The sequence below is a fragment of the Lepidochelys kempii genome, chromosome 19 (genome assembly GCF_965140285.1).
Source record: "Lepidochelys kempii isolate rLepKem1 chromosome 19, rLepKem1.hap1, whole genome shotgun sequence".
Lineage (NCBI taxonomy): Eukaryota > Metazoa > Chordata > Testudines > Cheloniidae > Lepidochelys > Lepidochelys kempii.
In genome coordinates, this window is record NC_136398.1 from 11175679 (window position 1) to 11201859 (window position 26181).

Sequence of the window (26181 nt, forward strand, 5' to 3'; positions counted from 1 at the left end):
GGAGTAATGGTCTCAAGTTGCAGTGGGGGAGGTTTAGGTTGGATATTAGGAAAAACTTTTTCACTAGGAGGGTGGTGAAACACTGGAATGCGTTACCTAGGGAGGTGGTAGAATCTCCTTCCTTAGAGGTTTTTAAGGTCAGGCTTGACAAAGCCCTGGCTGGGATGATTTAACTGGGAATTGGTCCTGCTTCGAGTAGGGGGTTGGACTAGATGACCTCCTGGGGTCCCTTCCAACCCTGAGATTCTAGGATTCTAACTGATCTCCCCCACTTCCTTCCGGCGCGCGCGGGGGCTTCTGGGACATTTCCGCCTCTGCGACGCCTCCTCCCCTCTCGTGAGCGTCCGGATGCTGGAGGGAGCCCCCGGGACGCGCCTGGGGTGACGTCACCGCGCCGTCCACACCCCGGATGGGAGAACTCCCCGGTGACGTAAACGCTCCCGCTCTCCCCAACCCGAAGGACCTCGACGTGCCCCGCCCTCTCACACAGGAGTGGCACTCCGGAAAACCAATGGGCGCGTGAGACGGCTTCGGGCTGAGCGCCGTGCCCGAGGAGCGACGTTAGCGAGAGCCAATGGTGGTGACGGGTGTGGCAGCCCCGCCTCGCGGCTGCCCGACCGCCCGTCCCAGGTTAGGCTGCGCCTGTCAGTGGGGGCGGCGGGATGGCGGCGCTTTACGCTTGTACCAAGTGCCACCAGCGCTTCTCCTTCGAGGCGCTGAGCCAGGGGCAGCAGCTGTGCAAGGTCCGGGGGGATGGGGGACTTGGGGGGTCCATGGGAGGGGAGGGGGGATTGGGGGAGTCCTGGGAAGGGATGGGGGAGGGGATTGGGGGAGTCCTGGGAAGGGATGGGGGCATGAGGAGGGGAGCCCTGGGAAGGGATGGGGGCAGGGGGAAGGAATGGGGGAGGGGATGGAGTCACGGGGAGGGGATGAGGCCCTGAGAGGAGTGGGGGAAAGGATGGGAGGCCCTGGGGGGAGGGGATAAGGGATTGGGGGAGCCCTGAGAAGGGATGGGAGGAGTGAAGGAGGGGATGTGGCCCTGGAAGGGATGGTGCCCCCTGGGAGGAGTAGGGGGGGAAATGGGGGCTCTGGAAGGAGTGATTGCCATGAAGAATACTTCTGCTTTGTCCAGGGTGTTCTGTTGTTGTGTTTGGGGGGGACTTTTGAGTCTTTGGGGAACGTGTGTGGTAGAAGCACTAACTCTTCTTTTTGCTGTAGGAGTGTCGAATCGCGCATCCCATTGTCAAGTGCACGTACTGCAGGACCGAGTTCCAACAGGAAAGGTAAATTTCTGCTAAGCTTAAACACTGGACAATAAAAAGTAGTTGGCATCTGCTTCTTTAATACACATCCAAAATAGTCCCACTTCAGCCTCTTGATTCTCTCATGGTTCCTTTTTCTATGTGTGAATTTAGCATTTATTGACAGCCCTGGAAGCTGAAATTTTCCATAGACTATGTACAGCAGAAGCAGTACCAGTACAAGCTTCACACACACTGGCCCACTAAAGTATCTTAACCCTGATCTTTAGGTGTCCCCCGTAAAGACAAAGGAGACAGTTTGGTGGCTTTGGGAGTTCTGCTGAGAAAAGCGAACCTGGTATGTTAATGCCAGTTGGGGCAGGGTTTGTAATGTGGGAACAAGACTGAGAGCTACCAAACTAATTTCACATAAGCCAATGAGCAACCATCTGTTGGTAATAGCTTTGGGTAACTAGTGGGCTATGCTGTTTATGAACTGGCAACCTAAAGGTGAAAGGCTTCATATCCTGTTACCAAAGCCCTGAGCCATCCTTTTTCTTCGCTCCTGTTTTCTGTTGCAAAATGTTCCTGATACTAAACTCCTGTCCTCCTCTCCTTCCACTGGTGATTCTTTGTGTCCGTAACCCATATGCCATTTGGTTACAGCAGCCCATTCCTTGAAACCCTCATCATGCCCCTTGTGTTGCGCCTTCAATGATCCAGCACTCTGTCATATGTCGTCTGAGTGCTTGTAGGGGGGCCAGTGTTGTGCCCCTTGATGAGGCTCTAATCATAGTCCCAATCTCTGTCAGGCAGACGCATTCTGTGCTCTTGATTTTGCAGCATGATGTGTGGCATTTCTTCCTGGGCGGTGCTCAGCTGTATCTTTCAGTGAAGTGCCTGAGTGCTCCTGGAAGCTGTTCCCCTTCTGTGTTTTGGCATGCAAAAATAATTCTTATTCTCTATGCTGTAGCGTAAATACCTGTCTTGTCCTTCTGCATTTGCAGTAGTAAACATGGTTTTCTGCTGGTTTTAATTTCATTTTTGTGAATATATGAAGAAGAGGGACCAATGATCCCAGCAGCCACTGAGCATATTTCATGCAGGCAGTGTGCAAGGTAGTTCCCTGTTTTCCATCCTGCGGATTGGGGTCAATGAACCTCAGTCCTAATCTGCATCAACCCTGCTATTTTAGTGCTTGCCCTCTCCGGTACTGAGATTATCACTCGTGCCGAGTCATGTAGTTTGATGCTGGTTAAATGTCTGCTGCAGATTAGCTGGTGACCAACTAACTCATTTTGTTGGTGACCATAATCCCAATTGAGCAAATATGTGCGTAAATTAAAGGCTGAGGTCTTAATTAAATTAAAGGGGCTGCCTTATGAAAATGCCGTCTTTCAATAATACCTCACTGTGGTAGATTATCATCACCAGGCAGGGGTAGCAAATACATTTTATATAAAAGCCACTAGTGAACATGAATACAAAAATCCTGCCAGGAGAGTTGTATGGTTAGGGGAAATTTAGCGCTCAAGCACAGAGGGCTTAATCTGTACCCAGATATTGCTGACACAGTTATACTTTATTCTTGCTTTTTCTTAATGTTTTGTTTTAATAGCAAAACCAACACAATATGCAAGAAATGTGCTCAGAATGTGAAACTCTATGGAACGGTAAGTGCTGGGGACTGTCCCGTCCACCCTCATAATTATAATGCTATTTCCATTGTCTTTCATCCGAAAACGTGTAACAGCCTGTCTGTATAGGGGTTACCTCACACACTACTGAAATGCAGTGCCCTTTTGGGTGAAACATAAGACGCTTTTTTGTGGTGAATGGCAATACTTCACATGAGTTTAGGACAGCAAGTGACCGATCCCATATCCAGTTGAAACTAAATGGGGGATTTAGGGAAATCAGAATGTGATAACCTAAATTGAAATTTGACCAGGAAGTTGGAATAAACATTTCTTCCCTTTAGGATGAGGTTTGAAGCTTAGGTCCTGACCACTTGTCATTAAAGATCCCATGGCACCTTATGCAGAAGTCGGTATAAGTTCAGGTATCCTGGCCAATCACATATACTGCAATTAGTAGTTTGGATGCCTGATCCCTGGTTTATCTAGCTCGGTGGTCTCCAAACTTTTTGGATCGTGCACCCCCAGGGCCAGCTCTAGGGATGCAAAAAAATAAGAGCTGCCACCGGCGTGCTGCCGAAGACGGAGCAGGGAGAGCTGAGCTGCCGCCGGCGTGCCGCCAAAGAATCAAAGGTCCAGGAGCGCTCCTCCTGCCGCGCACCCCCCACTTTGGAGACCACTGATCTAGATACATGCACAATTCTTGAGTCCCTATGAAGATGGGACTGTTTGAGTGATAGAAAAACGCACATGTGCCACGTATTTACAAAGCATTGCTAACCCGTACTGTATCTGTCCTTCTTAAAGCCCAAACCATGCCAGTACTGCAACATAATAGCAGCATTTATTGGCAACAAGTGCCAGCGGTGTACGAACTCAGAGAAGAAGTATGGGCCACCTCTCTCCTGTGAACAGTGCAAGCAACAGTGTGCATTCGACAGGAAGGATGATAGAAAGAAGGTGAGTTTCTATGTAAAATGGGGCTGGAAAGGTGAAAGAACTAACCACAGTAATAGCCTATTCATCTTCTGCACCGAGTCACAGGATTTCCGCAACAGTAACGTGTCGGCTATAAAGTATTTTCTGGCCAGCTCAAGAATTTACATTTGCAATGAGAGATGTTAAAACACTAAGTTCATTGGATTGCTTTATATTTTCAGCACCATAGTTCCTTGGTCAGGTCTTTTTCTGAACTGGACTTAGTGTAGGTGCACACACAAGTGAGAGGGGACCCCACTCCAAAATGGGTGGTAGAGATAAAGGGAACTTCACGTACTGTGAATTGTCCCAAAGGTAAGCATATGCATAAGTCTTTTAACATGGGCCCCAGGCCTACAGTTTTGGACGCTGTATAAGTAGTTCCCACCATCTGGACAGAGCCCCTTAGAACAGTAGTTTTCAATCTTTGGTCCATGGACCTGTTGATGTCGGCCAGTCTATGTCTAATCCTCAAGGTTGTTGAGGTTGTTGTTACGATAGGACAGTGGTTCTTAACCTGTCGGGGTCCGCAGACTATGCCTAAGATTTCCAAAGGGATCCGCACCTCCATTCAAAAACGTTTAGGGGTCCACAAATGAAAAAAGGTTGAAAACCACTGAAACAGAGTATTAGTGTTCGGGTTCCTAAAGCACGTGCCTTCGAGTCCAGGTGTTGACCTTTGTGTTTATAAAAATCCGAATTGCACAGGATGTGATTTCTTGCTCTAAAATGTCATGGGGAACATGTGATATAAACAATCCGAGAAGTGTCAGCTCAGAACGGATGGTAGCTGTGCCAAGTTTTTATCACTGTGACTTGCTGGCTGCATCGCACTGGCAGTGTTGAATGCAGTCAACACCTTTTCTAACCACATCAGGGACCCCTTGAGTCACTGCATGTGTGTTGTTTGTGACGGCATACCTTGTGTCTGTAAATCCTGAGCATGGCTGATCTGAAGTCGCCATCAGGCTACTTGTCTACTCTGTGCTTGGGATGTGGGGAGGAAGCGAGAGAAAACCCTCTGACTCCCAACTGGCCTTTCAGGTGGATGGGAAGCTGCTGTGCTGGCTGTGTACGTTGTCCTACAAACGGGTCCTACAGAAGACCAAAGAGCAACGCAAACATCTAAGCAGCTCTTCACGGACGAGCCTGCAAGAGAAGGAGCAGTTCAGCAGGCTCAGCAGTGGCAGCCATTACAACAGGTAACCTGCGTGTAAATGCTGCGAATAATGCTCCGTCGGAGCACTTCCCTCCTGCAGGAGGGCTGCCTGCTCCAAACTCATCAGACCCACTTCCAGCAAAAGTGGGAGAAGTGCCTTGGACCTCACTACTGCGTAACTGGGGTGACTTTTAACATCGTTATGCATCTTTTTGCGTAAAGCCTGGGTAATTCTGACTTAATGAATATGCAAATCCAGTAGTTCTAACCTAAACTCCTAATAGTGTCACAACACTACTCAGTGAGATCTGTTTTACAGAATGCTTACTGACACGCTGTTTTCTCAAATAATTAAAGCTGCATTTGTCAAATTAATGACAGAAGTGCATTAATTCATTCAGTAGCCTTGCTCTTCCAGGTGGCTGAAACTGGGATATAAAAAAGTGAAATGACTTGTCCCAGATAACACAGCAAGTCAGTTGGCAGAGCTAGGACTCCTGACTCGACCACTAGACATGTTTCCCCAGCATTCAAAATTGACTGACTCAGATCAAACACTGCAGCTGAGATCACCTAGGAGACTCTTGGTGATGATCCCTAGTTTGAACATCTGGGGGCTGCTGCTCAGGTATTCTCAGTGGGGATTTAGGATGAGCTGATCCTTTTCTGTGCATTGTGGAGTGTATTACAGTTCTTGTTGACACTGGGTCAACTTAGATTTATCTTTAAATATATGGTTTTGGACATAGAATGTTCATGTGCCCAGAAGTTTGATTGGCACATTGTATAAAATAAACTCTAGTTTCTCTTTAAGGAATTATCTTTTATTTGGCCATCACTATGCTTGGAGCTCTCTTCTCTCTAAGCTTGTTGTGAGTGTGCTTTAGTGGGAGGTGGTATTTATCTGTGCCTCTTTCTTGTTTCCGGACAGTCTCTGATTCACAGGCCTTTTAGGTTCTGACATGTATCTTCATTGTTTTTCCTTCATAGCCAGAAAACCTTATCCACCTCCTCTATTCAGAACGAAATTCCAAAGAAGAAACCCAAGTTTGAGGCCATATCAGCCAATGGTGACAGGTGAGCCAGTTGGTTGGGAAAGATGCCAGTGGGTGGTCTCATTTAAGTTTGTGTAAGAGAGAATTCAGTGCAATTAGCAGGATGCTTATATGACAGAATGGGGCTCTCAAACATTGGTACTGCAAGGGCTGCATTAGCAGCTTTCTGGGACCCCACAGGCCAAGCCTACCTAGCACCTAAATGTACACTTGAAAATCAAAAGATGCCCAATGTTTGTACCTACTAGAAACTGCTTGTTGGTTGAGTTCACCAGCAGTTACAACCTGCAGCCTGGATCAGCTTTATCCTCACCCTGCAATGACAGGGGAAGGGTGGCCACTGGCTGCGTGATGGGCTCTGGTCTGCAGTTTGGGCTAGAACGTTATCTGTTAGACTGAAAGCTAGGCTGCAGTCAGAATAAAGAATAGAATGCAGGGAGACAATCATTAGATGAGAGAATATAGAGAGAAGTCTTATCTCCCCCCTCTCCTGTGGGAGGAAAAGTGATAAACAGCTTCCTCTGAACACAGTGGACCTGATTCTGCCACTGCTATATGCATGCAGTTCCCATTGACATCAGAGCTTGCATGCAGCAGAACGGACCTCACTAGCTATATAAGGAGAGAGTGAGATGGATATTTTTTTTTTTTACACTCTTGTACATGCATATTTTCATTCCTCCCTTTCCTCTCTGATTCTCAGCGTTCCTTCCTCTCCCGAGATGCTTTGCCCCCCTACCCAGAGTGCCCCGTCCGTGTTGGTGCAGTGGGCTGCTTCCCAACAGAGTCCCGGTGCCCATCATTATCCTGTTTCTCAAGGCACTGACGTCCTGAAGTGAGATCACCTATCGTTTTTTCCCACCCCCGGTTGCCCTCCTGCCCTGGAAATTGTCTCACATATGGAAAGTGTCCCCATCGATGGCTCTTCTTCCAAACTGCATTGAATTGGGAATATAGAGCACAGCGTAGGCTCATTAGTGCCAGAGAGTCTTATTAAGTCTGTTGAAGTCACTGGTAAAGTGCTCACCGTCCATCTCAATTGTTCATCATTTAACTCCAAATCACCTCTGTCCTAAGGACACCTGTTAGCCCATTGTCTTTGGCTATTGAAGTAAGAAATGCCAAAGCATGAAACTGAGTTTAAAGAATTCTTTAAGGTGTAGCGGTTGCACCATTCTTTAAACGGAATTTAATGCTGATTGGCAGGAGACTGAACACCACCTCCCCCTGGCCAGAGCAGGTACAGCACAAGCAGTAGTGCTGCAAGTTGCCCTCTACCAGTGCACCTCAACTTTGACTTTTAGGGTGCGCTATTCCATCTGTGGCACCTCTGCTGAGGCTGCCAGCCGTGTTGTAGGTCAGTGCCACTTGTGACGGTAGAACTTCTTAAATATCTGCTTGCTAGGAACGGGAGCGAGCTCCTTTAATTCATTTCACATAAACTACCGAGTAGCCATTATCCGGTAACCAACCTTGCTCACACGTTATCTGGAAGCAAAAAGGCTCCGTGCCCTAATACGAATTCCAAGTCATCCATTCAAAAAAAAACTTAGCAAATGATAAATAAATCAGATTACTTCATTTCAGTTTACTCTTGTACCATATCTTGTTCTCACTTGAAAGCCCTGGTAGGCTGTGATCCTCTCCACAAACTTCTCTAGTCTTAGGGAAATCCCATTAATAAGTTATACATAATTATAGCTGCTGCTCCTAAGTTCCAACGGTGGGCTGTGTGTTGTCCAAGACATAAGTTGCAGCCATTTTAAATCTATGTGACTCTGTTGCTGTGGGGCAACAGTCACCCTTAGTGGCTAGTGAAGTTTAATCCTGGGGCTGTATTTCCTTGTAGATGTTCAAAACAGTAGTTAAATTCTATGATGCAGCTGCCCCTATCTTTAACTTAGAGGTGTGGCCCACAAAGACTGCTTCTACATGGGCGACCCCTCTGTGTTACAGCTGAGGGCAGCTGCATCTTTATGCAGAGTAGGTGCTAGCCTTGGGCTCTAGGCAAATTGCCAATGCAGCCTAGGCAAAATTGGTGTGTTCTTGGGCTCAGTGACTTGGTAGCAACCCCTTCGTGGTCCAGCTTATCTCTACTCTTCACCTTTGTTGGCTTTCCATCCTGGTGGATGCAGATGGGTACTCCTCTGGGCTTCATAGGTTCATGCTTAGTATCTCTGAGTTGATGATTATCATGTTCTGTCACACGTGTATTGGGGATTGTTGACTGACATTTGAATTATTTATTTTAAAAAGTCTCATTCTGGAGTTTTTATGGTTAATTTGGAGGGTGAATTCTACTGCACAGGGAGCGGAGAGGCTGACTGCACTGGCAAGAGCTGGGCATAGCATAGGCTGAAGTTAGGTACCATCACCACCCAGCTCTGTCAGGGCAACTCAACAGTGTCCTGCAACAAATTCTACCTTACCGAGTCCCACAACTCTGACGTTGGACTCACTCAGTTCACTGCTCTTCCACTCGTGGGTCCCAAACAGCTCTAATGGTGTGTTTCCCACCTTGACTTGAGCACCTGTTGCTAGTCCAATCCTGAGCCACCTCAAACAGGTGTGCCAGAGCACCTCAATCCTGGCCCACTGCACCCAGCCCATAGCTTCTTCCTGAATAGAGGCTACCAAATGTGTGTCACGGTTCAGGTCAATTGCACCTGTATTCTCCCTCCATGATTCCTTAAGAGCACTGACTCTAGGCTCCCAACTCCACAGCTGTCACCTCTCTTGGGCAGAGACCCATGTCTTTCTCCTTCCTGACTGGGTTTTGCCAGGCTGCACAGTTCCCTGCCTTCACTGTGATATCCCCAGCAAGCCAGGCTGTCTAACCAGGTCGGCATCTGCATTTTGCTCGAAGGTGAAAACATTACAGAGAAAACACATTAAGAACAATAAAAGAACCTACATGCATGCTAATAAGCTTACCATAGATCACTCCCCAATTCCAGCAGAGTCTCTGGTAGGAGTTTTCCCCATGGTTACAAGTTGATAACAGCCTTAGCTCAGAACTAGCACACTCGTGAATAGTTTCGTCTGTTCTTTCCTTGGGCCTTTGATCTTGAGACTCTGGGAAAAGGTGATCAGCAGACAGTAGTCCTCTCCTGGGGCATAGCTTTAAAAGGCTGGGGTTTTGCATTGTGGTGGTAGGGAATTTGCATTCATCTCCCACTAGAGATTCCCCTGGCGAACCACTTTGTCCCAAAAATTCTTGTCAAGTACATTGTTCACATGGTTCACATAATCTCTTTCCCCAAGAGAGGTTACATGCAGTCCCAGTCCACGATAATACATAATCTTTGCATTTAATACAATGGACTCCCAAGTTATTTAAACTTAATTCAATAAGGTTTTTCAAGGATATTGCATGAAATTGCCATATTTGTCTCAATGTGGTCTTACGATATAGACAAATGTTCACAGTGGATTAGATTAAAACACCCGCACTCCCTTCACTTGTGACCACTGAAGGAGTCCAGTTCCAAGACATGAAAAGCTGACTCACTATACCCCTGGGCCATCTCTTTAGCACAGAAAGATCATAAAAACCTCTATCTGATCCTTGTAGGTGAGCCCTAAGACGCAAATTTGTTCACCCATATTGTCCTGAGGGAATACTGAGCAGTAAATTCCATTAAATAAAAATATTCCCACATGCACAAAATTTCTGTGCTTATACTTAAAGTACTCAGTTTGCAGGCATGGAGAGGGTGGTTTGGGGTGAACTGCTTCTTCTTTGATGTAGTTAAATCAACCTTAGGCCAAGCTACTACTTCCGTTTAGAAAATATTTGTTTAGGCAGATTTTTCATAGTTGGGAAGAAATTTCTAAGTTATTTTTAGTGTAATTTGAACATTGACCTTGACAACGTCCCTTGACAACCAGTCTGACTTTAGTAGCAATGTCTCCAAACAACTGAGACATCATCCCTGAGAAAGGCATTGGTTGTAGGAAAGAGTGTCACCCCTGAATTGGGCCCTCCCTAAAGTGTGCAGGGATCATTGTACCACAGTTTGTATATGTCAAGGGTATATTTTGGTTGGACTTCTGAAGAGGCTCTTTTTTACCAAAAAAAAGTGATTTATTGTTTGTTTTTCAGTTTTATTTCTAATTTTGTAGCTAACTTTGTAGCTTCCATTCCTAACTTGAAGTTAGGGTTTGAGATTCACTCAAGACAGGGAAAAGAAACCCTTCTCCTATTGACATGACTTTAAAAAAGTACCCTCTCGTTTTTTTTTCCACCTTGAAGTAATTGCAGAGACATGTTACAGCAGTTGGATCTCTGAGTACCAACTGTATGCATCCGATGAAGTGAGCTGTAGCTCACAAAAGCTTATGCTCAAATAAATTGGTTAGTCTCTAAGGTGCCACAAGTACTCATTTTCTTTTTGCGAATACAGACTAACACTGCTGTTACTCTGAAACCTGAGTACCTGATTATGCACACAGATGAGATAGGCAGATGCCTGGCCACTCTGAAATATACACGCAGTTTGCACCTGCATAATTACCCCCCACTGTCTGTTTCTAGGCACCAAACTCAAGGGTGAGTTGAGGCTCTTTTTCCGTTAAGGCCGTCTGTCTTTACTTGTGACTTGCCAATATTTGTTAATGATGCAATAGGATGAGAACCTCTCTTTAAAACCGTCTCAAAATCTCTCCCTTTAGTTCTCTGCTGAGGGGAGCAGATGGGTCTTTCTTCCAGTCTCCTCTTCTGCCTTAATAAGTTTTCTTGGCCAGGAGCAAACCAGGGAGTGCAGAATTTCATGAGTGGGTGGCCATGGGAAGTCTGAATCTCCTGGCAATGTTTATTACCTTGGGATACAGCGGAGGATTCATGAAGCAAACTTGGAACCATTAGTGATTATCTTCAAGAACTCTTGGAGGACAGGTGAGGTCCCAGCGGACTGGAGAAGGGCAAACATAGAACCTATCTTTACAAAGGGGAACAAAGACCAGGGAATTAGAGACTGGTCAGCCTAACTTCAATATCTGAAAAGATACTGCAACAAATTATTAAACAATCAATTTGCAAGCACCTAGAGGATAACAGGTCGATAAGGAGCAGCCAGCATGGATTTGTCAAGAACAAATCATGCCATATCAACCACATTTCCTTCTTTGACAGAGTTACTGGCCTAGTGGATGGAGGGAAGTAGTAGATGTAATATATCTTGATTTTAGTGAGGCTTTTGACAGTCCCACGTGACATTATCACACACAAACTAGGGAAATGTGGTCTAGATGTAGTTACTGTAAGGTGGTTACACAGTTGCTTGAAAAGCTGTACTCAAGAGTAGGTATCGGTGGTTTGCTATCAAACTGGGAGGATGTATTTTATGGGGTCCTGCAAGGGTCTGGTACTAGTCAATATTTTCATTAATGACTTGGATAATGGAGTGGATATTCTACTTATAAAATTTGCAGATGACACCAAGCTGGGAGAGGTTGTAAGCGCTTTGGAGGACAGGATTAGAATTCAAAATGACCTTGACAAGTTGGAGAATTGGTCTGAAATCAACAAGATGAAATTCCGTAAAGACAAATGTAAAGTACTACTTAGTGCATTTAATCTTTTTTTTCCTCAATTACAAAATGGGGAATGACTGGCTCAGTGGTAGCATTGCTGAAAAGGATTCGGCAATTATAGTGTATCACAAAATGAATACGAGTCAACAGTGTGATGTGGCTGTAAAAAGTGCTAATATCATTCTGGGGTATATTAACAAGAGTGTTGTATGTAAGACATGGGAGGTAATTGTCCCACTCTACTCAGCACTGGTGAGACCTCAGCTGGGGGACTGTGTCCATTTCTAGGTCCCACAGTTTAGGAAAGATGTGGACAAACTGGAGAGAGTCCAGAGGAGAGCAACAAAAATAATAGGAGGATTAGAAAACCTGACCGTGAGGAAAGGTTAAAAAAAATGGGGCATGTTTAGTCTTGAGAAAAGCAGACTGAGGGGGGACCAGATAACAGTCTCCAAATATGTTAAGGGCTGTTACAACAATAGTTCTCCAGGTCCACTGAAGGCAGGACAAGAAGTAATGGGCTTAATCCACAGAAAGGAACAGAGATTTAGGTGAGATATTAGGGAAAACTTTGTAATTATAAGGATAGTTGAGCACTGGAATAGACTTCTAAAGGAGGTTGTGGAATCCCCATCGTTGGAAGTTTTAAAGACCAGGCTGGACCTTTCAGGGATGGTTCATGTTTCCTTGGTCCTGCCTCAGAACAGAGGGCTGCTCTTGATGACCTCTCAAGGTCCCTTCCAGCCCTGCTTTACTATGATTCTGTGTGCCCCTCGTTTGGCCAAGGAATGGAGTAGGATAGGGAAGGGCTTACTTGTAAACAGGCAATTCAGTGAAGAAACTTTGCTTTCCCCCCACAGAGAGTATCTTAGTTTTAGCTCTCCTCTGCTCCCTCTCTCCCTCAGTATGTCTGTGTGGTGTGTGGAAGCCTGAAGCTCTTGTTGAGAGAGTGGAGATGCTAAGAGTGACATTACTGCATTGTGCATATGTATAAAGGTGCTGGAGGCTGCTTTGCTTCCCTCACTCAAATCTGGTACCTGTGTGTCATATTGCAGAGAAGTAGCACATTACAACGTTCTGGGATGCAGGCTCTCGTTAAATGCTCCGTATAGACAAAGACTGGCCATGTAGAACATTATGGGTGTTAACCCCAGCCAGCTGACATGCAGTTAAATACATCTTCTTGTCAATACCAAGCATTCAACATCATGTTAGTTAACGTGTTCTGTGACAATAAGACACTCTAATGCAGATAAACCCCCACAGATCTGCAGTATTAAGCTTCCGTTTCCTCCCTGGCCAGGATTTCTTTCCCATCCCAGCATGTCCTGTTACTTTTATGACCTGCACAACTCCATTCATTGAATTTCTCCCTTTGGATTCCCAACAGGGACACTTCTACCCCACACACACCACGTAAGGGAGGAAAAGCCTTTCTCCATCACATCCCAGAGACCCTGTCATTCAAACTATGTCCAATTAGATTCTGTCTTTTCAAAGTACTGAAGAAACTCCCTTGGGAGGTAGGCAGCAGATATTCTTACTCCCATTTTACAGATGTGTAAACTGAGGCACGGGTGACTTAACTTGTCTCAGGCCACAGACTGAGTCAGTAACAGTTACATTAATAATCTGGTGATCGTTGGCTGTCAGTGCACTAGGCCACACTGCATTTGCCTTAGACTCTACCAATACTAGGGCCGAATGCACAGTCCAAATATATGACAGGTTTCAGAGTAGCAGCCGTGTTAGTCTGTATTCGCAAAAAGAAAAGGAGTACTTGTGGCACCTTAGAGACTAACCAATTTATTTGAGCATAAGCTGTAGCTCACGAAAGCTTATGCTCAAATAAATTGGTTAGTCGCTAAGGTGCCACAAGTACTCCTTTTCTTTTTCCAAATATATAGTCCAGGTGAGATACTTGCATTATTTATTATTAATTTTCAAATAATTTATACAGCAGCAATAGCATGTAATATTGGCAAACTATTCCTTAGCACCAAGGGGTAACTGTTAGACATATTGTAAAGACAGACTAAACAGTACAGAAGGTGGTGTCTAGGTAGATAACTTGTGGAAGGGACCATCTCTTTGTTCTGTGTTTGTACAGTGCCTAGCACAACGGGGGTCCATGACTGGGGATCCTGGGCATTCTTGCAATACACACAATATGCTTTACCAGAGACAGGGACTGTGTGCGTCTTGCCCAAACAAGCTGTCAGCCAGCCAGCTAGATTCATAGTGTCTGAGGGTGTGTCTGAGGAAGTGTATATCTTCCTTTCACTCTTTTTCTCTTCCTGAATAGTCTTTGATGTGGTAATGAAGCTTTTCTCCAAATCATTGTGCCATGGCTGGAATTAAAATACAAAAAGCCCAATGCATCTCTTCCTGTTTTCCCCTGAGATAACTTTGGCTGTAACCTCCGTGTGCTCTTTCTATTGTTTGTTTAAGTTAGGGGGTTCATTTGTTACTTTTTCCTGTTCCATTGTTTATCAGGGCCCTGATTTGCATTTAGTGAAAGGTTTTCCCCCCCACTGCCATGGACTCCCTGTGACCTAAAGAGGGTTCCTAGGTGATTGCATAAAGTTTCATTAACTCATTGATTGCTTTTCCATACCTCTTGGTTTGAAAATGGATAGTTTCCATGCAAGTAAAGTCTCAAACACTAATGGTTGAAAACATCCCTAACAGTCTCCCATCCTTTCTTGCTGAACGCTTAATATTAAACTTGTCAAGATACAAATTGTATTGCATATCAGGACATCAGCGATCCTGCTATGTGACTATCTCTGAATTCCCATGGTGTCTGGTTACAAGGTTATAGGTAACTTATGTAGCCTTTGAATGGATGAGGTTATTCAGTTGTCGCTATCTGCGATGTCATCTGTGAAAGGGCTTCCATGTACTGGTGAGTAGAAGAGTGTGTGATGAGATTCTATCTCTTCTCTCTCTTGCAGCTTTTCTCCAGACCTTGCCCTGGACTCCCCTGGCACGGACCACTTCGTTATTATAGCCCAGCTGAAGGAAGAAGTGGCCACTCTGAAAAAGATGCTGCACCAGAAGGATCAGATGATCTTGGAGAAAGAGAAGAAGGTACAGCCCTGGACCGCTTCCACACAAAAACTGCAGAGTGAATTATGAGCCACTTACTTAAAGGTCTTTACCTTGCACATTTGTACAGTGTCTGTCTGTTAGCCTTGTGGAAACCAGCTAACTCTCAGGTGGGTGTTGTCTGCAAGCTGGTTAATTTCCAGGGTTAAAGAGCCAGGCACTGTGGCAGGAAGGAAGGTGGCTTTCTGGCTGTTTGGAGGTGGGTGGGCCAGGATTGCAGAGAGGAACAAATTCTGACCATCCACTGCCACACAATGAAGATTACCCCTTTTTCCTTTGCCTTGTACTCCCAGTATGCCCAGCCTTATGTGCTGCCAGTTCTTGATGACTGCTGGAGTGCAAGAAATGGCAGTAGGCAGGTAGGTTGCATGTGGGGTTGAGTCCAAGAAAGCCCATAGCTGCTCTGTGTGCATAGGTAGAGCAGGCAACGCTCAGACAAGTCTCAGTCCCAACCTGTGGCACCCCCTGCTTTGGCACTTCTGAGTCCCAGGCAGCTCTGCTGACGCACCTCAGCTCTGGCTGCTTTCACAGCATGGTGTGAGAATCCTCTTTCTTACTCAAAGTATTCCTAATAATAGTCACACCTTACTTAGCACGCTACAAATGTTAATTAATCCACTTCCACAAACCTCGTTATCAGGTGGGTAAGTATCATTATCTCCATTTGACAGAGAGAGAAACTGAGGCACGGAATGGTTAGTGGCCTATTGGTGCTCAGCAGGGCAGAAATGAATAAGAGCTATCAGAGCTCAGCCCCTCTGAAAATCAGGCCGCAGATTAATTGCCCAGAGTCACAGAATTCACTGGGGTTACTAAAGATGCACCCATGCTGGGGCTCTGTCTGGGTCCCACCTTTGGTATTAGCCTCAGCTCTTGGTGCATGTCCTCTGGCCTGCAGTTGGGCAGTAAATGTTCTGAACCCTCCTTGGCCTACAGGATCGCAGTGTTAACCCACATGGTGCCTCTCTGAATGTGTTCCTTTCTCCAAGGTGACTTCTACAGAGACATTTTCTAGGGCAGGACATCTGTTCGGGGTGAAGGAATCTGGACACATCCCTTTTCTCCTCACTCATCCAAAAGCTGCTTGCTTGTTTCTCCTTAGATCACAGAGCTAAAGGCTGACCTGCAGTACCAGGAATCCCAGATGAGGGCAAAAATGAACCAAATGGAGAAGACACACAAGGAAGTCATGGAGCAGTTACAGGTGATGGCATTTCTATTCTAATGTGCTGGGTTGTGATCTTCGCAGGAGTGACTGAGAACACTGCCTAGATCAGAACGCTTCTCAGGCTTCCACCCACACAGCTCTGCTAATGCCTTTCAGTCCTGACCTGAAGTACTGCCTGTTCGAATAGGATTTGGCCCCCACACTGCTCTGCCAGTGCACCTGAATCCTTCTAGCCCCCCCTTGCTATTCTCTTCCTGGGCTCAGTTTTATTGTATCCTCTGCAAACTGGATGGGAACTTTATCAAAGTCAAGCTTGAACCCAGGTGTCAAGACTGTAAGGCCTATTTATCCACCCATTGCACCACCGAGCTCCTGATTTGATTTATTAGCTCAGTAGCCAAGGAGAACAAAGCCAAACAAACAAAGGGTAGTGCTTTTTGTTAGACTAAATAGATATAATTGTAAAGAAGTCTGTGAGCTTGTAGGAAATGTCCTTTTTTTTTGGTCGGGCCATGAAAACGGTGTATATCGGCAGAGGTAGATTCTGGTCTGCAGTAGGTCAAAAGGGAATTAGTTAAAAGAAAGAAATCGTATATGGGTGCAAAGTTCATCTCCTTAATTACTCTGTCTGGCATTTACAATCAGCTAAAGCTCTAACTATGAGGGGAAAAAAACAAAAAACAAAGGTGTGGATAAGACACAGCAGAAAATGTTCTTTCCTCATCACCACATGCCCAAGTTAATTATTAGGGTAGGACAGGTTTTTGTAGATTACAGTTGATGTCAGAAATCTATCAGTGCTTGTGAGTTCCTGTCCACTATGCAATTTCTAAAGTTGTCTTAAGTTGTTTCTTAAGTTATCCCAGGCTTCGAGCAGTCATGTTATGGATGGGATTGAGACACCTTCTTTTAGAACTGAAAAATTCGGAGGCTGGATGGCTTGTGGGCTGGTAATGGAAGTCAGAGCCCATAATCTCTTACGTTGTCTGCTTGAATCTTCCCAAGTGACCCAAAATTGTTCCCCGTGCAGGCTCTTAGGTGACTTGTGTAGAATGAGTTGACATTCTCATTCCAGTTCCTAGTAGGCAAATGTTCACGTTACATGTTGCCACGACTGGTTGCCTTTGTTGGCAGTTTCAGCAGAGAAGCCAAGGGGGACTGAGCTTCCTTTTATCTCTTGAGACAGTCCCTCCAGATCAGGGCAGAAGCACATCTGTCGGGCACAATGTGGGGAAAGCTGTCAATCCAACAACTTCCAATAGCACCAAACTTGCTCCATTTTAAAATAAAAGAAGTATCAAATAACTGAACTGGCTGGCCCTCGCATACCTGCCATTCCTGGGTGGAGAGGTGTGTGTGTTTTATACTTAGCTCTAAATGAGACAGCCCAGAACTTGGTCTTTCCAGTGTCTGAGTGTAAAACTTCAGCTAACACTGGCAGAGGTTTTGGAAACTCTTTTTCTCCAATGATTCCAAAATAAAAGTTCAAATGGTAGCAGTGATAGCAGGTACCTGGAAACGTTCATAAGATTCACTTAAAAAAAAAAATCTTAAATGTCCTGTTTTTTCTGGGGAAGCTCAGGTTTGTGTGGGTGCCTCTGTTCTTAAAAGCTTGAAGGAGGCAGAAGAAATTCCTTTCTGCTCTAGCACTGCATGCGTGTAGCATCCATTCTCTTGTTTGTAAGCCATCTGCCCAGGGCAGCTGGAGACTTGGCTCATACAAGTTCTCAGCTGTAGGCGAGGGTCATTCTAGCACCCTGCATGCCCACTCAATGCAGTTTGCAAACTGAACCAGAAGAGCCATGTCTGGCTTTGCATGCACACCCCTATCATTAGCTTGTGCTGTACCAACAAGATAAGCAGAAGGCCAGAGAGTTTGGAGAGAGGTGATTCAGAGGCTTCGTAGTAATACAGTGGAGCCTTTCACTTCTAGTTGCCTGGTTTGAAGCCAGTCTAAGTTAGTAGTGACTGAAAGTTGTTACCCGCTGGCTGTTTGGTGATTGATAAGAAATCATCTGTCTCATCTCTTGTTCACTGAGACCTGGATTCATGTCACAGAAATCACCAGTGCAGTAATGCTTCCTGGTGACATTGGCAGCCTCAGTAAAGAGGCTGGGAGTGAAACAAGCCAGGAATATTGATAGAGCCACTCACCCCTAGAGTTGGTCAGAGTTGAAGAGGATTTGGGGATTCAGTGTGGGGGGGGAGGGGGGGAGAGCTTGCACTGCCACTACCCATCCTGCACCTTGTTCTGTGGACTTTGGTCTCCAGAGCCGTTAATTCAGCATTTCTCACAAATAAAAAATGAAAGGGGATGGGGGAAGGAAAGGGAAGGGAAGTTTCTCAGGCAACTCCCAGTGGAATTGAAAGGGCCCTCCTCTCTTGTCTAATGAAAAATCACTTAATCTGTTGTGCTTCGTGATGGAAGTTGATTGCCTGCAGCACTTGGGAAGGAATTCCCCCCTTCTCCCATTTAGGTTGGTCAGGTACATTGGCATTTGCCTGTCTCTGCAGCGTCAGGTGTTGCCAGCTGGTGGAAATGGAATACTGGCCTTGCTGGTGTGATCCAGGACAGCAACTTCTACATCCCTTTTGGTCTGTACGCAGGAAGCCAGCTGTGCCTGTCCAGGTAGTTCTTGAGTAACAATGATCCACGCTATTAAAATACCCATTTTCACTGTGTTTCCAGGCCAAGAACAGAGAACTCCTGAAGCAAGCAGCTGCCCTATCCAAGGGCAAAAAGCCTGAGAAGTCAGGAGCAATAACCTCCCCTTAAAACAAAAACAAACTGGGAGCTTCCCCAGCATTAACCCAGGAGGCCTGTCTGTTCGGCTGGAATCCAACCTCAGTCTTGTTACTATCCTGTCGCTATGGACTCGATGGAACGCCTGGTGTGTGTTGCCTTTCAACAGCATGGTTGAGTGTGTCTGGTTTCAATATCTGTTGAATACTGTTATATAGTATAGTGATCCACAGGGAGCGGTGCCCCCACACATCTTGCTGTCCCCGTGCCCTGGAACGAATGGTCTCCAGAAGAGACCCTGTTTGGAAAACAGGTATTACCACTGCCACTTCCTACATTAGAAACCAGGGATCCTGTGATACTGGAGACCCGTCTCTGCAGTTTAAAATCTGCTGAGCTGAGGCACAATCCGTTGTTGGCTGGTTTTCAGGCTTACCAAGAGCTTTGGGGGCACGGTGAGAGCTTTATTTTCAAGTGTTTTGTTCCTTCTTTCAAGGGAAGCTCTTAAATCGTCTTCCCCAAAGGGAGCAGGAGGCAGCACGCCGATCTGCCTGGAGCGGTTACGCTACCTTTCAAAACCTGTTCCAGAATCCAGGCTATAGATTTCTCTTGGGTTTTTAAAATATTGGCTTGGCACACCTAACTGCCTGTTTTGATAACTTTTGGTTTGAGAGTCTTGCAGAATAATTGTGCATAATAACCATATGGTGGCCCTGTGGGGCTCTGGTTAGTGGCTTGGGCTAATCTAACTTCTCTGGCACGGCCTTCTGCAGTAAAGGCAGAAGGAGAGCTTAAGGCTGTATTAGACGCGCTCTCCCCTCCCAAGTCCCGGATCAAGTTGATCCTTCTATATCTTCTCCTCTCCACCCCACTTCACTAACGTCAGATGTTACAAGAAGTGAGTTCAGTCAGGTCAATAGTGACACAAAGTAGGAAGTGCTTCTTGGGTGCTGGGCAGAGAAGCCCCCAACCTCCATTCCCAACAAAAGCCAGCAGGATAAAAGAGCTGAGAAGGTTCTCTGCTTTTCTGAAACAATCTGACTTCAGAGGCAAAGAGGCCATAAACAGTTCCAGTAAGATCAGCTGGAATGTGTACTTCCAACCCACCCTCATTAGAGGAGAGCTGAGCTCTGCAGCTGTCTGAGCCCTGCCCTCAGGGCATCTCTTAGAGGGGGAAAAAAGCACTCTGCCATTAGGGGGAAATGCACAGATGGGCTCTCAAGTCAGCATGTTCCAGGCCAGGTTACTCCATGGAATCCCACTGGCCAGCCCTATTCACACAAGGTGAAGAGAGAGCTCAGGGGTTAGAGACCCTACCTCGGGGGGGAGTAGGGGAAGGAAACAACCTTAATGTAGACAGGCACCAAATGGAAAGAGATGAGACACTGACCCTTTGAGACAGGGCTAGCTGCTCCAGCTGGGTTTTTATTAATCTTTTAAGTAGAGAGTTGCAATTTTTTTTTAAGATGAATTTATTCAATGGCACTTTTCAGATGTTAGCTTTGAGCGTGGAAGAGCACACTGAAGCATCAGATACTGTCGTGTGGTTTTTGTTTTTAAAAAGACTTTAGGATGCTAAGAAATCTTTGCACTCTGCCAGAGTGTGACAGCCGGAAAAAAAAAAAAACAACCCACCTAATTTTATACTTCACATATTTTTAGAAAAAGTCTGAAATGTATCAATAGGATTTTTTTTAAAAATGGGGGCTTTGCTTCTTAGCTTCCCTCAGGACACAGAAATAATAATAGAGGGAGAAGGGCCTTGTATATACAATGTTGTTGTTTTTTTAATTGTGACACATTGATCATGCAACTGAGTAGCTGATGGTTTGTAGTAATAACGTTGTTTCTTTGTATGTTTGTAATAATGGAGATTTTAAAGGGATGCTTTGATTTGTACAAAACTCTGACAAACGTTAAAAGTGTTTTAAACAAAATCCTCTTGATCTGTGTGATATTTTATGTTTGCCTTTTTTGGGCTGAATCCCTAAAAGGCATCCTTAGCTCTCACCTGGGAATGATTTGTCTGCTGATCCTGGCTGTGCACCTGAAGCACAATGGTGTAGTGGTGCTACTCATGGGTGTGTGGGGGGTGTGGAGAATTGAACAGAATTTTCTTTAATTCGGCTTTCTTGTATTTTGGCTTCTATCTTTTAAATTCTCACAGTCAAGAATCAGTGTCACTTAACCAGTTACATCCACACACTTCAAATTTATCCCAGATGTGCCAGTCAAGAAGATCCTCATTCATTTTGCTTCTCCAACCAGAATTGCTTCATGAACCAAAACTAAACAGGGAACAGCACTTGATAGGAAAAAAGACTAAAGGGTAGATTTTTTCAAGGTACAATAACAGATGCTTAATGACCATTTGTGCCTCTCCTCCTAGATCATCTGTTAGTAGGGCTGGTCGAAAAAACACGTTTTTGGTCAGGAGAAATTCCAATTCCACAAAATTTAATCTGACAACTGAACATTTTCAATTTGGAAATGCTGTCACAGTGCACCGTGGGAGGAGCTGTGTGGGCGTCCCCTGTGTGTATTCTTCTCTATAGACTGGACATCCATGATGGGCTCTTAGAGGGGGAAGGAGGTGCACATGGGAGGTGTAGTCTGGCCACAGAGCCCAGCCTGTGGAGAACAGGGACATGAGGCAATCAAAGTACTGCTTGCATTGAGCCATCCCCACAACATTTCCATGATTTCGGGTTTGTGTTTTGTTTTTCAAAGAAAAATCCTTTTTTTTCCTCTCTCTCTCTTCAGAAAGCAGGCATTGTAACTGCAATGTTTCATTGTAGCTAAAATCCATTTTTCTGTCAAAACAGTTTTAATGAAAACTGACCAGCCCTGGCTTTTAGGGGGTAAGTGCAAAAGAGTGTGATGAAAAAAGAGATATTGACCATATGAACTGAAATATATTTAAAAATAAATTGGAGGTAGCTTGGCCCAAAGCACCACAGCTTGGTCTCATGTTATTGTTCAGAAGCAGTTGCCATCACAGCTTTTGAACCCCAGAGTAGGCAACATTGATTACATCCTAAAGCACTTGGCCATGGTCCACCTACCTTAGTGAAAGGAAAATGTGTGTGTTTTCTTTATGGCAGCTGTCAGGTCTCAAAGCCCTTTTCAAACAGTGTGACTTGCTGGTGGGGGAGGGGGAGAAACTGGACACATGCTCAGTTTTCTCCTCTTATATGTTTATAGCAGTCCTGAAGGGGTTGGTTTCTTTTTTAAACGTACAGTATGTTTTTCAACTGAAAAATTTCAAAATTGTTGTATCTGGTTTTGCTGGAGCTTCAGTGCTCTAAGCTGGCTGAAGGGCCCTTTAAATCTGGAGAGAGAAGGTAATTTATGTCCAGGGACTAATTGTTGGGTGGTTCCCTATTAAGGATGACACAAGCAAAAGAAAACCACAATACAGCAATAACACTTACCATTTATATGGTGCTTTCTGAGTTCTGTGTAAATGTTATTTTATCCCTGCCTGCACCCAAGTTATCCCCACTTTACAGGAGCTAGGAAAATGGGTTGGTGAATTCATTTGCTCAAAGCTACATGGAAAGTCAGTGGCAGAGTTGGAAATAAAATGCAGGACTCCTGAGTTCTGATCCATTGCTCTGATTCCTAGACAAGCACTCCCTTTCAAAATCGCCATCCTGCCTTTCAGCCTATAAAGATAGAGGGCTTGTACACACTAGCACTTATGTTGATCAGGGGTGTGAAAAAGCCACCCCTCTGAGCGACGTAAGTCACACATACCTAGGCACCGGTGTGTACAGCACTATGTTGGTGGGAGAGCTTCTGCCGCCAACATAGCTACCGCTACTCGCAGAGGTGGATTTAGTATACTGACATGAGAGCTCTCTCCAGTTGGCACAGAGCAGGGGTGGCCAACCTCAACCTGAGAAGGAGCCAGAATTTACCAATGTACATGGCCAAAGAGCCACAGTAATACGTCAGCAGCCCCGCATCAGTTTCACTCCCCGCTCCCAACGCCTTCCACCCACCAGCAGTCATGCCGATCAGCGCCTCCCTCTCCCTCCCAATCAGCTGTTTCCTGGCGTGCAGGAGGCTGGGGGGCGGGGAGAGCCGAGGGCACGGCAGGCTCAGGGGAGGGGGCGAGAAGGGGTGGAGCGGAGGCAGGACCTGGGGCAGAGCCAGGGGTTGAGCAGTGAGCGCCCCCCCCTGGCACATTGGAAAGTTGGCACCTGTAGCTCCAGTCCTGGAGTCGGTGCCTCTACAAGGAGCCGCAGATTAACCTCTGAAGAGCCACATGTGGGCCACCCCGGCACAGAGCATCCGCACTATCAGCGCTGCACCAGCATCTGGGACGCTGCTCCCCTATAGTGATTTTGGTGTCGACTATCCCACAGAGTGAGAATTTCATGGGGCTTATCCTCCAAAGTCTTTGGTGCTTCTGAAATTTCCACCCACAGATCGAATAAGAATTTAATAGCTCCTGGTTACTAGCCCATACTTCCTTCTCCAAAACTATGTAATCACCAGTCAAACAAATTTAGGGTTCGTAATTGCACCTTATAGCATCAGTTGGTTTTATTTCAAAGCTTTCTGAAAAGGTTCTCTAATTTTTTTTTGGTAGAAAATTACAATCATTTGCAAACAATTGTCCCCTCCTCCCTTAAAAACAAAATTAAAAACCCACAACCAGAGTTACCCTCTCCAGAAACAAATAAGGAAAGAAAGAAAGAGCGGAATCCGTCTGTAATAACCGAGCAAGAGAGAGGGCACGGCTATCGCCTAACAGGTGTATTGCATTGCTTTATATGTGATGCCTGAATGAACTCCAGCTTCAATCAAAAGTCCCTTGCAATTACATATAGATGTATAAGGGAGGCAGTGTAGCTTAGTGGATAGAGCACTAGCTTAGGACGCTTGTTCTATTCCTGGTTCTGCCACTGCCCTGCTGTGTGATCTTAGGCAAGTAACTTCGCCTACCTGTCCCCCCACAAGAGTCTCAGTTTTCCCATCTGTAAAACAGGGATAATGATATCTTCCTCTTTTGTATAGCACTTTGAGATCATCTGATGAACGGTGCTAGATTATTATTTATTCATAATTATTTACATTTAAATACAAAATAGCCTGGCCATGGCTCTGGGCACCCTAGCAATGAGGTGGAACCGCAGCCTGCACATGTGAATAACCACCTAGTAGCATAACAGCCTTTGCTCACAGTAAAAGTAAATTAGCTCCATCAGCTGGTAATTTTAAGCAGAAAACAAAACCCCTCCCATTCTTGGAGCACTGCCTAAAAGCCCAAGCAAACAGATGGATTTTGCAACTGGCCCTAAAGGTTAACAGATTTGGGCTACTTTGCCTTTTTAACCTATGATCTCAGAACATTTTACAAACTTCAGTTAATTACGCTTTATAACTCATCCAGGAGGTAGGTAAGCATTATCTTCATTTTACAGGCTGGGAAAGCGAAGGACAAGAGAGGTGAAGAGATTTGCCCAAGGCCCACAGAATGAGACGTTGGAATGAAACCTTAAGAGTCCTGGTTCCCAGTCCCAACTACTCACCAGATGTCTTGATGTCCATTCCTGCCTTTTGATCTGTAAGTCACTTTCTCGTAGTATGCCATCAGTCAATAATGAGGCCTACTGCTCCTGTGCTGGTGCCTTACCCTTCGAGAGACATGAGGGACCCTTCCTTGTTGAACCCCAGCTATTTCTTAGCCAAGACGCCTTTTCTCAAAGGAAATCTCTTACTTCAGAAGGTCCATGCAAAAGGTGCGCAGTCTGCAGGAATACCTTCCATTGTGCTTACCAACGTAAGGACCAGCAGTTACACTTCAAGAGTGCACAGTCAGTCAGCCTTCCTCTAGCTGCCGCTTAACGCTCAAACACAAGCCGTATCTACGTTGGGGACTTTTCACCAGTGCAAACCCCCTCTGAGGTCTGTCGACTGTCTACACTAGGGGTTCCTGCTGGTGCAGCTGTATTAGTGACGTTACACACATGTAAAATCCGTATCGCTGAGCCTGGGGGTCTGATTTTCAAATGTGCTGAGCATTCGCAGTGCCACTGGACTCCAGTTAGAAATGTAAGTGCCCGGCACGTCTGAAAACCAGGGTAACTGGTATTGGCTCATGCCGAAGCACGTTGTGCAGCCTCGGGTACGGTTTGTGCTTCTCTAAAGCTGGAACCTTTCATTGCCTCTTTTAAGGGCTCCACTAACGCTCCGCATGTTCTCCAACCCTCAGATCATTTTGCTGGCTCTTCACTGCACCCGTGTCAATCCGTTTTAAATGGTGGTCACCAGAACTCTGTGCAGGATTAGTATGAGTCTCACCAAGGCCATATACAGGGTAAAATCCAAGTGCTGTGCTGACTCCCTCGTCCCCTGTTTATACAGCCCAGGATTGCATTAGCCCTTTTTGCTTTGAGGCATAAGATTGCTGAGGAAGAGGGGAGATGTTACCCGGAGAGTGAGTGTCTCCCCACGGCATCAGCTGATGTTGAGGATGCTGGAACGTCTGCTTCCCCGCGCTATGAATGCTCTACACAAAGAGGGCTACAAGTCCCAGAAGGCACCTGCACTGTTTCTCCAGGGACTCCTTTTACCTGTGCAACCCCGGCTTTGGCTCCGATCAGCTTACCAGTCCAGATGGACAGGGGGAGCAATAAGGTTGCATCAGCCAGAGATGCTTTCACAGCCTGCCCAGGCCCAGCCTGCTCGGGTCTGTCTGTCTGCTTTGCAGAGCACACAACACACGTCTGGCAGAGCTAAGGAAGGACTGTGTCTCCTTGGCTACAGCATCCTAACCAGCTGGCTGATGGGCTGAGCAAAGGGTGGCTGGACAGGCTTGGTCCGTTACAAGGAAGTGGGACTGAGAGCTGCAGATTTGGAAACTCCTTGCGGGGGCGGGGGAAAGGCCACAGGCAGGACTGGAGAACTAGCACGGGCTGACTCTAGGGGCATCAAGCACCCAAGTGACAGAGGAGCTACTTTGTATCTTCCCTGAGCCATGGTCTCTTTACGATCCCGTTTGCTTCCCCGTGGTCGTGTGCCAGCATGGCAGACGCTGATGTGCAGCCTGCTAGAGATGCTGTGCAAGGAGCGGTCGCCGAGCCCAATGCCCCTGGGGCAGGCGCTGCTGAACTGCATTCAAAGTGCCTGCCCTCTCCAGAATGGGCCAGTGAAGGAGGAGCCAGAAGCACAATCGGGTCTCCACCAGGTGTTGGTGCTGCTCCTCGGGCTCTCTAGGAGCTGCCCATTTAGCGAGGTCACAGAGGAAGGCTCCCAGATGCTGCGGACTGCCCAAGTAAGGGTCCAGGCAGGCAGGCAGGGTCCAGTGGAGCTGCAGTACTGGATTGGATACCACCTTCTAGGCCATGGGGAAGAATGCCAAACAGGCAACTGAGTCAGCGTCATACACACCACCCACAAAGGGCACCAGGGCTAAGTGGCCCATGAACAAAGATTCCCATTCCTAGTAGACTTGTCCATATCCCACCCCCAAACCCACCCCCATGGTTGGTCCTGTCCTGTCCGCCTCAGCAAGGAGGCCAGCAACTGTGTCGACATGGA

General features: G+C 46.1%; 1 protein-coding gene across 2 annotated transcripts; it reads left to right on the plus strand.

Moving 5' to 3' along the window:
• Nucleotides 1–574: 574 nt before the first annotated feature.
• FAM76A (family with sequence similarity 76 member A) lies at nucleotides 575–20119 on the plus strand. 2 transcript variants are annotated; one of them, XM_073317442.2, is made up of 10 exons: nucleotides 575–743; nucleotides 1219–1283; nucleotides 2860–2914; nucleotides 3686–3838; nucleotides 4901–5058; nucleotides 6006–6092; nucleotides 6774–6905; nucleotides 14563–14698; nucleotides 15819–15920; nucleotides 18574–20119. In XM_073317442.2, the coding sequence occupies exons 1-10, from the start codon at nucleotides 663–665 to the stop codon at nucleotides 18658–18660; spliced, it is 1056 nt and encodes a 351-aa protein (XP_073173543.1). In that variant the 5' UTR covers nucleotides 575–662; the 3' UTR covers nucleotides 18661–20119. The 2 variants fall into 2 exon arrangements, with proteins under 2 accessions (XP_073173543.1, XP_073173544.1); XM_073317443.1 differs by lacking the exon at nucleotides 6774–6905 and having other exon boundaries at nucleotides 576–743.
• Nucleotides 20120–26181: the final 6062 nt, after the last annotated feature.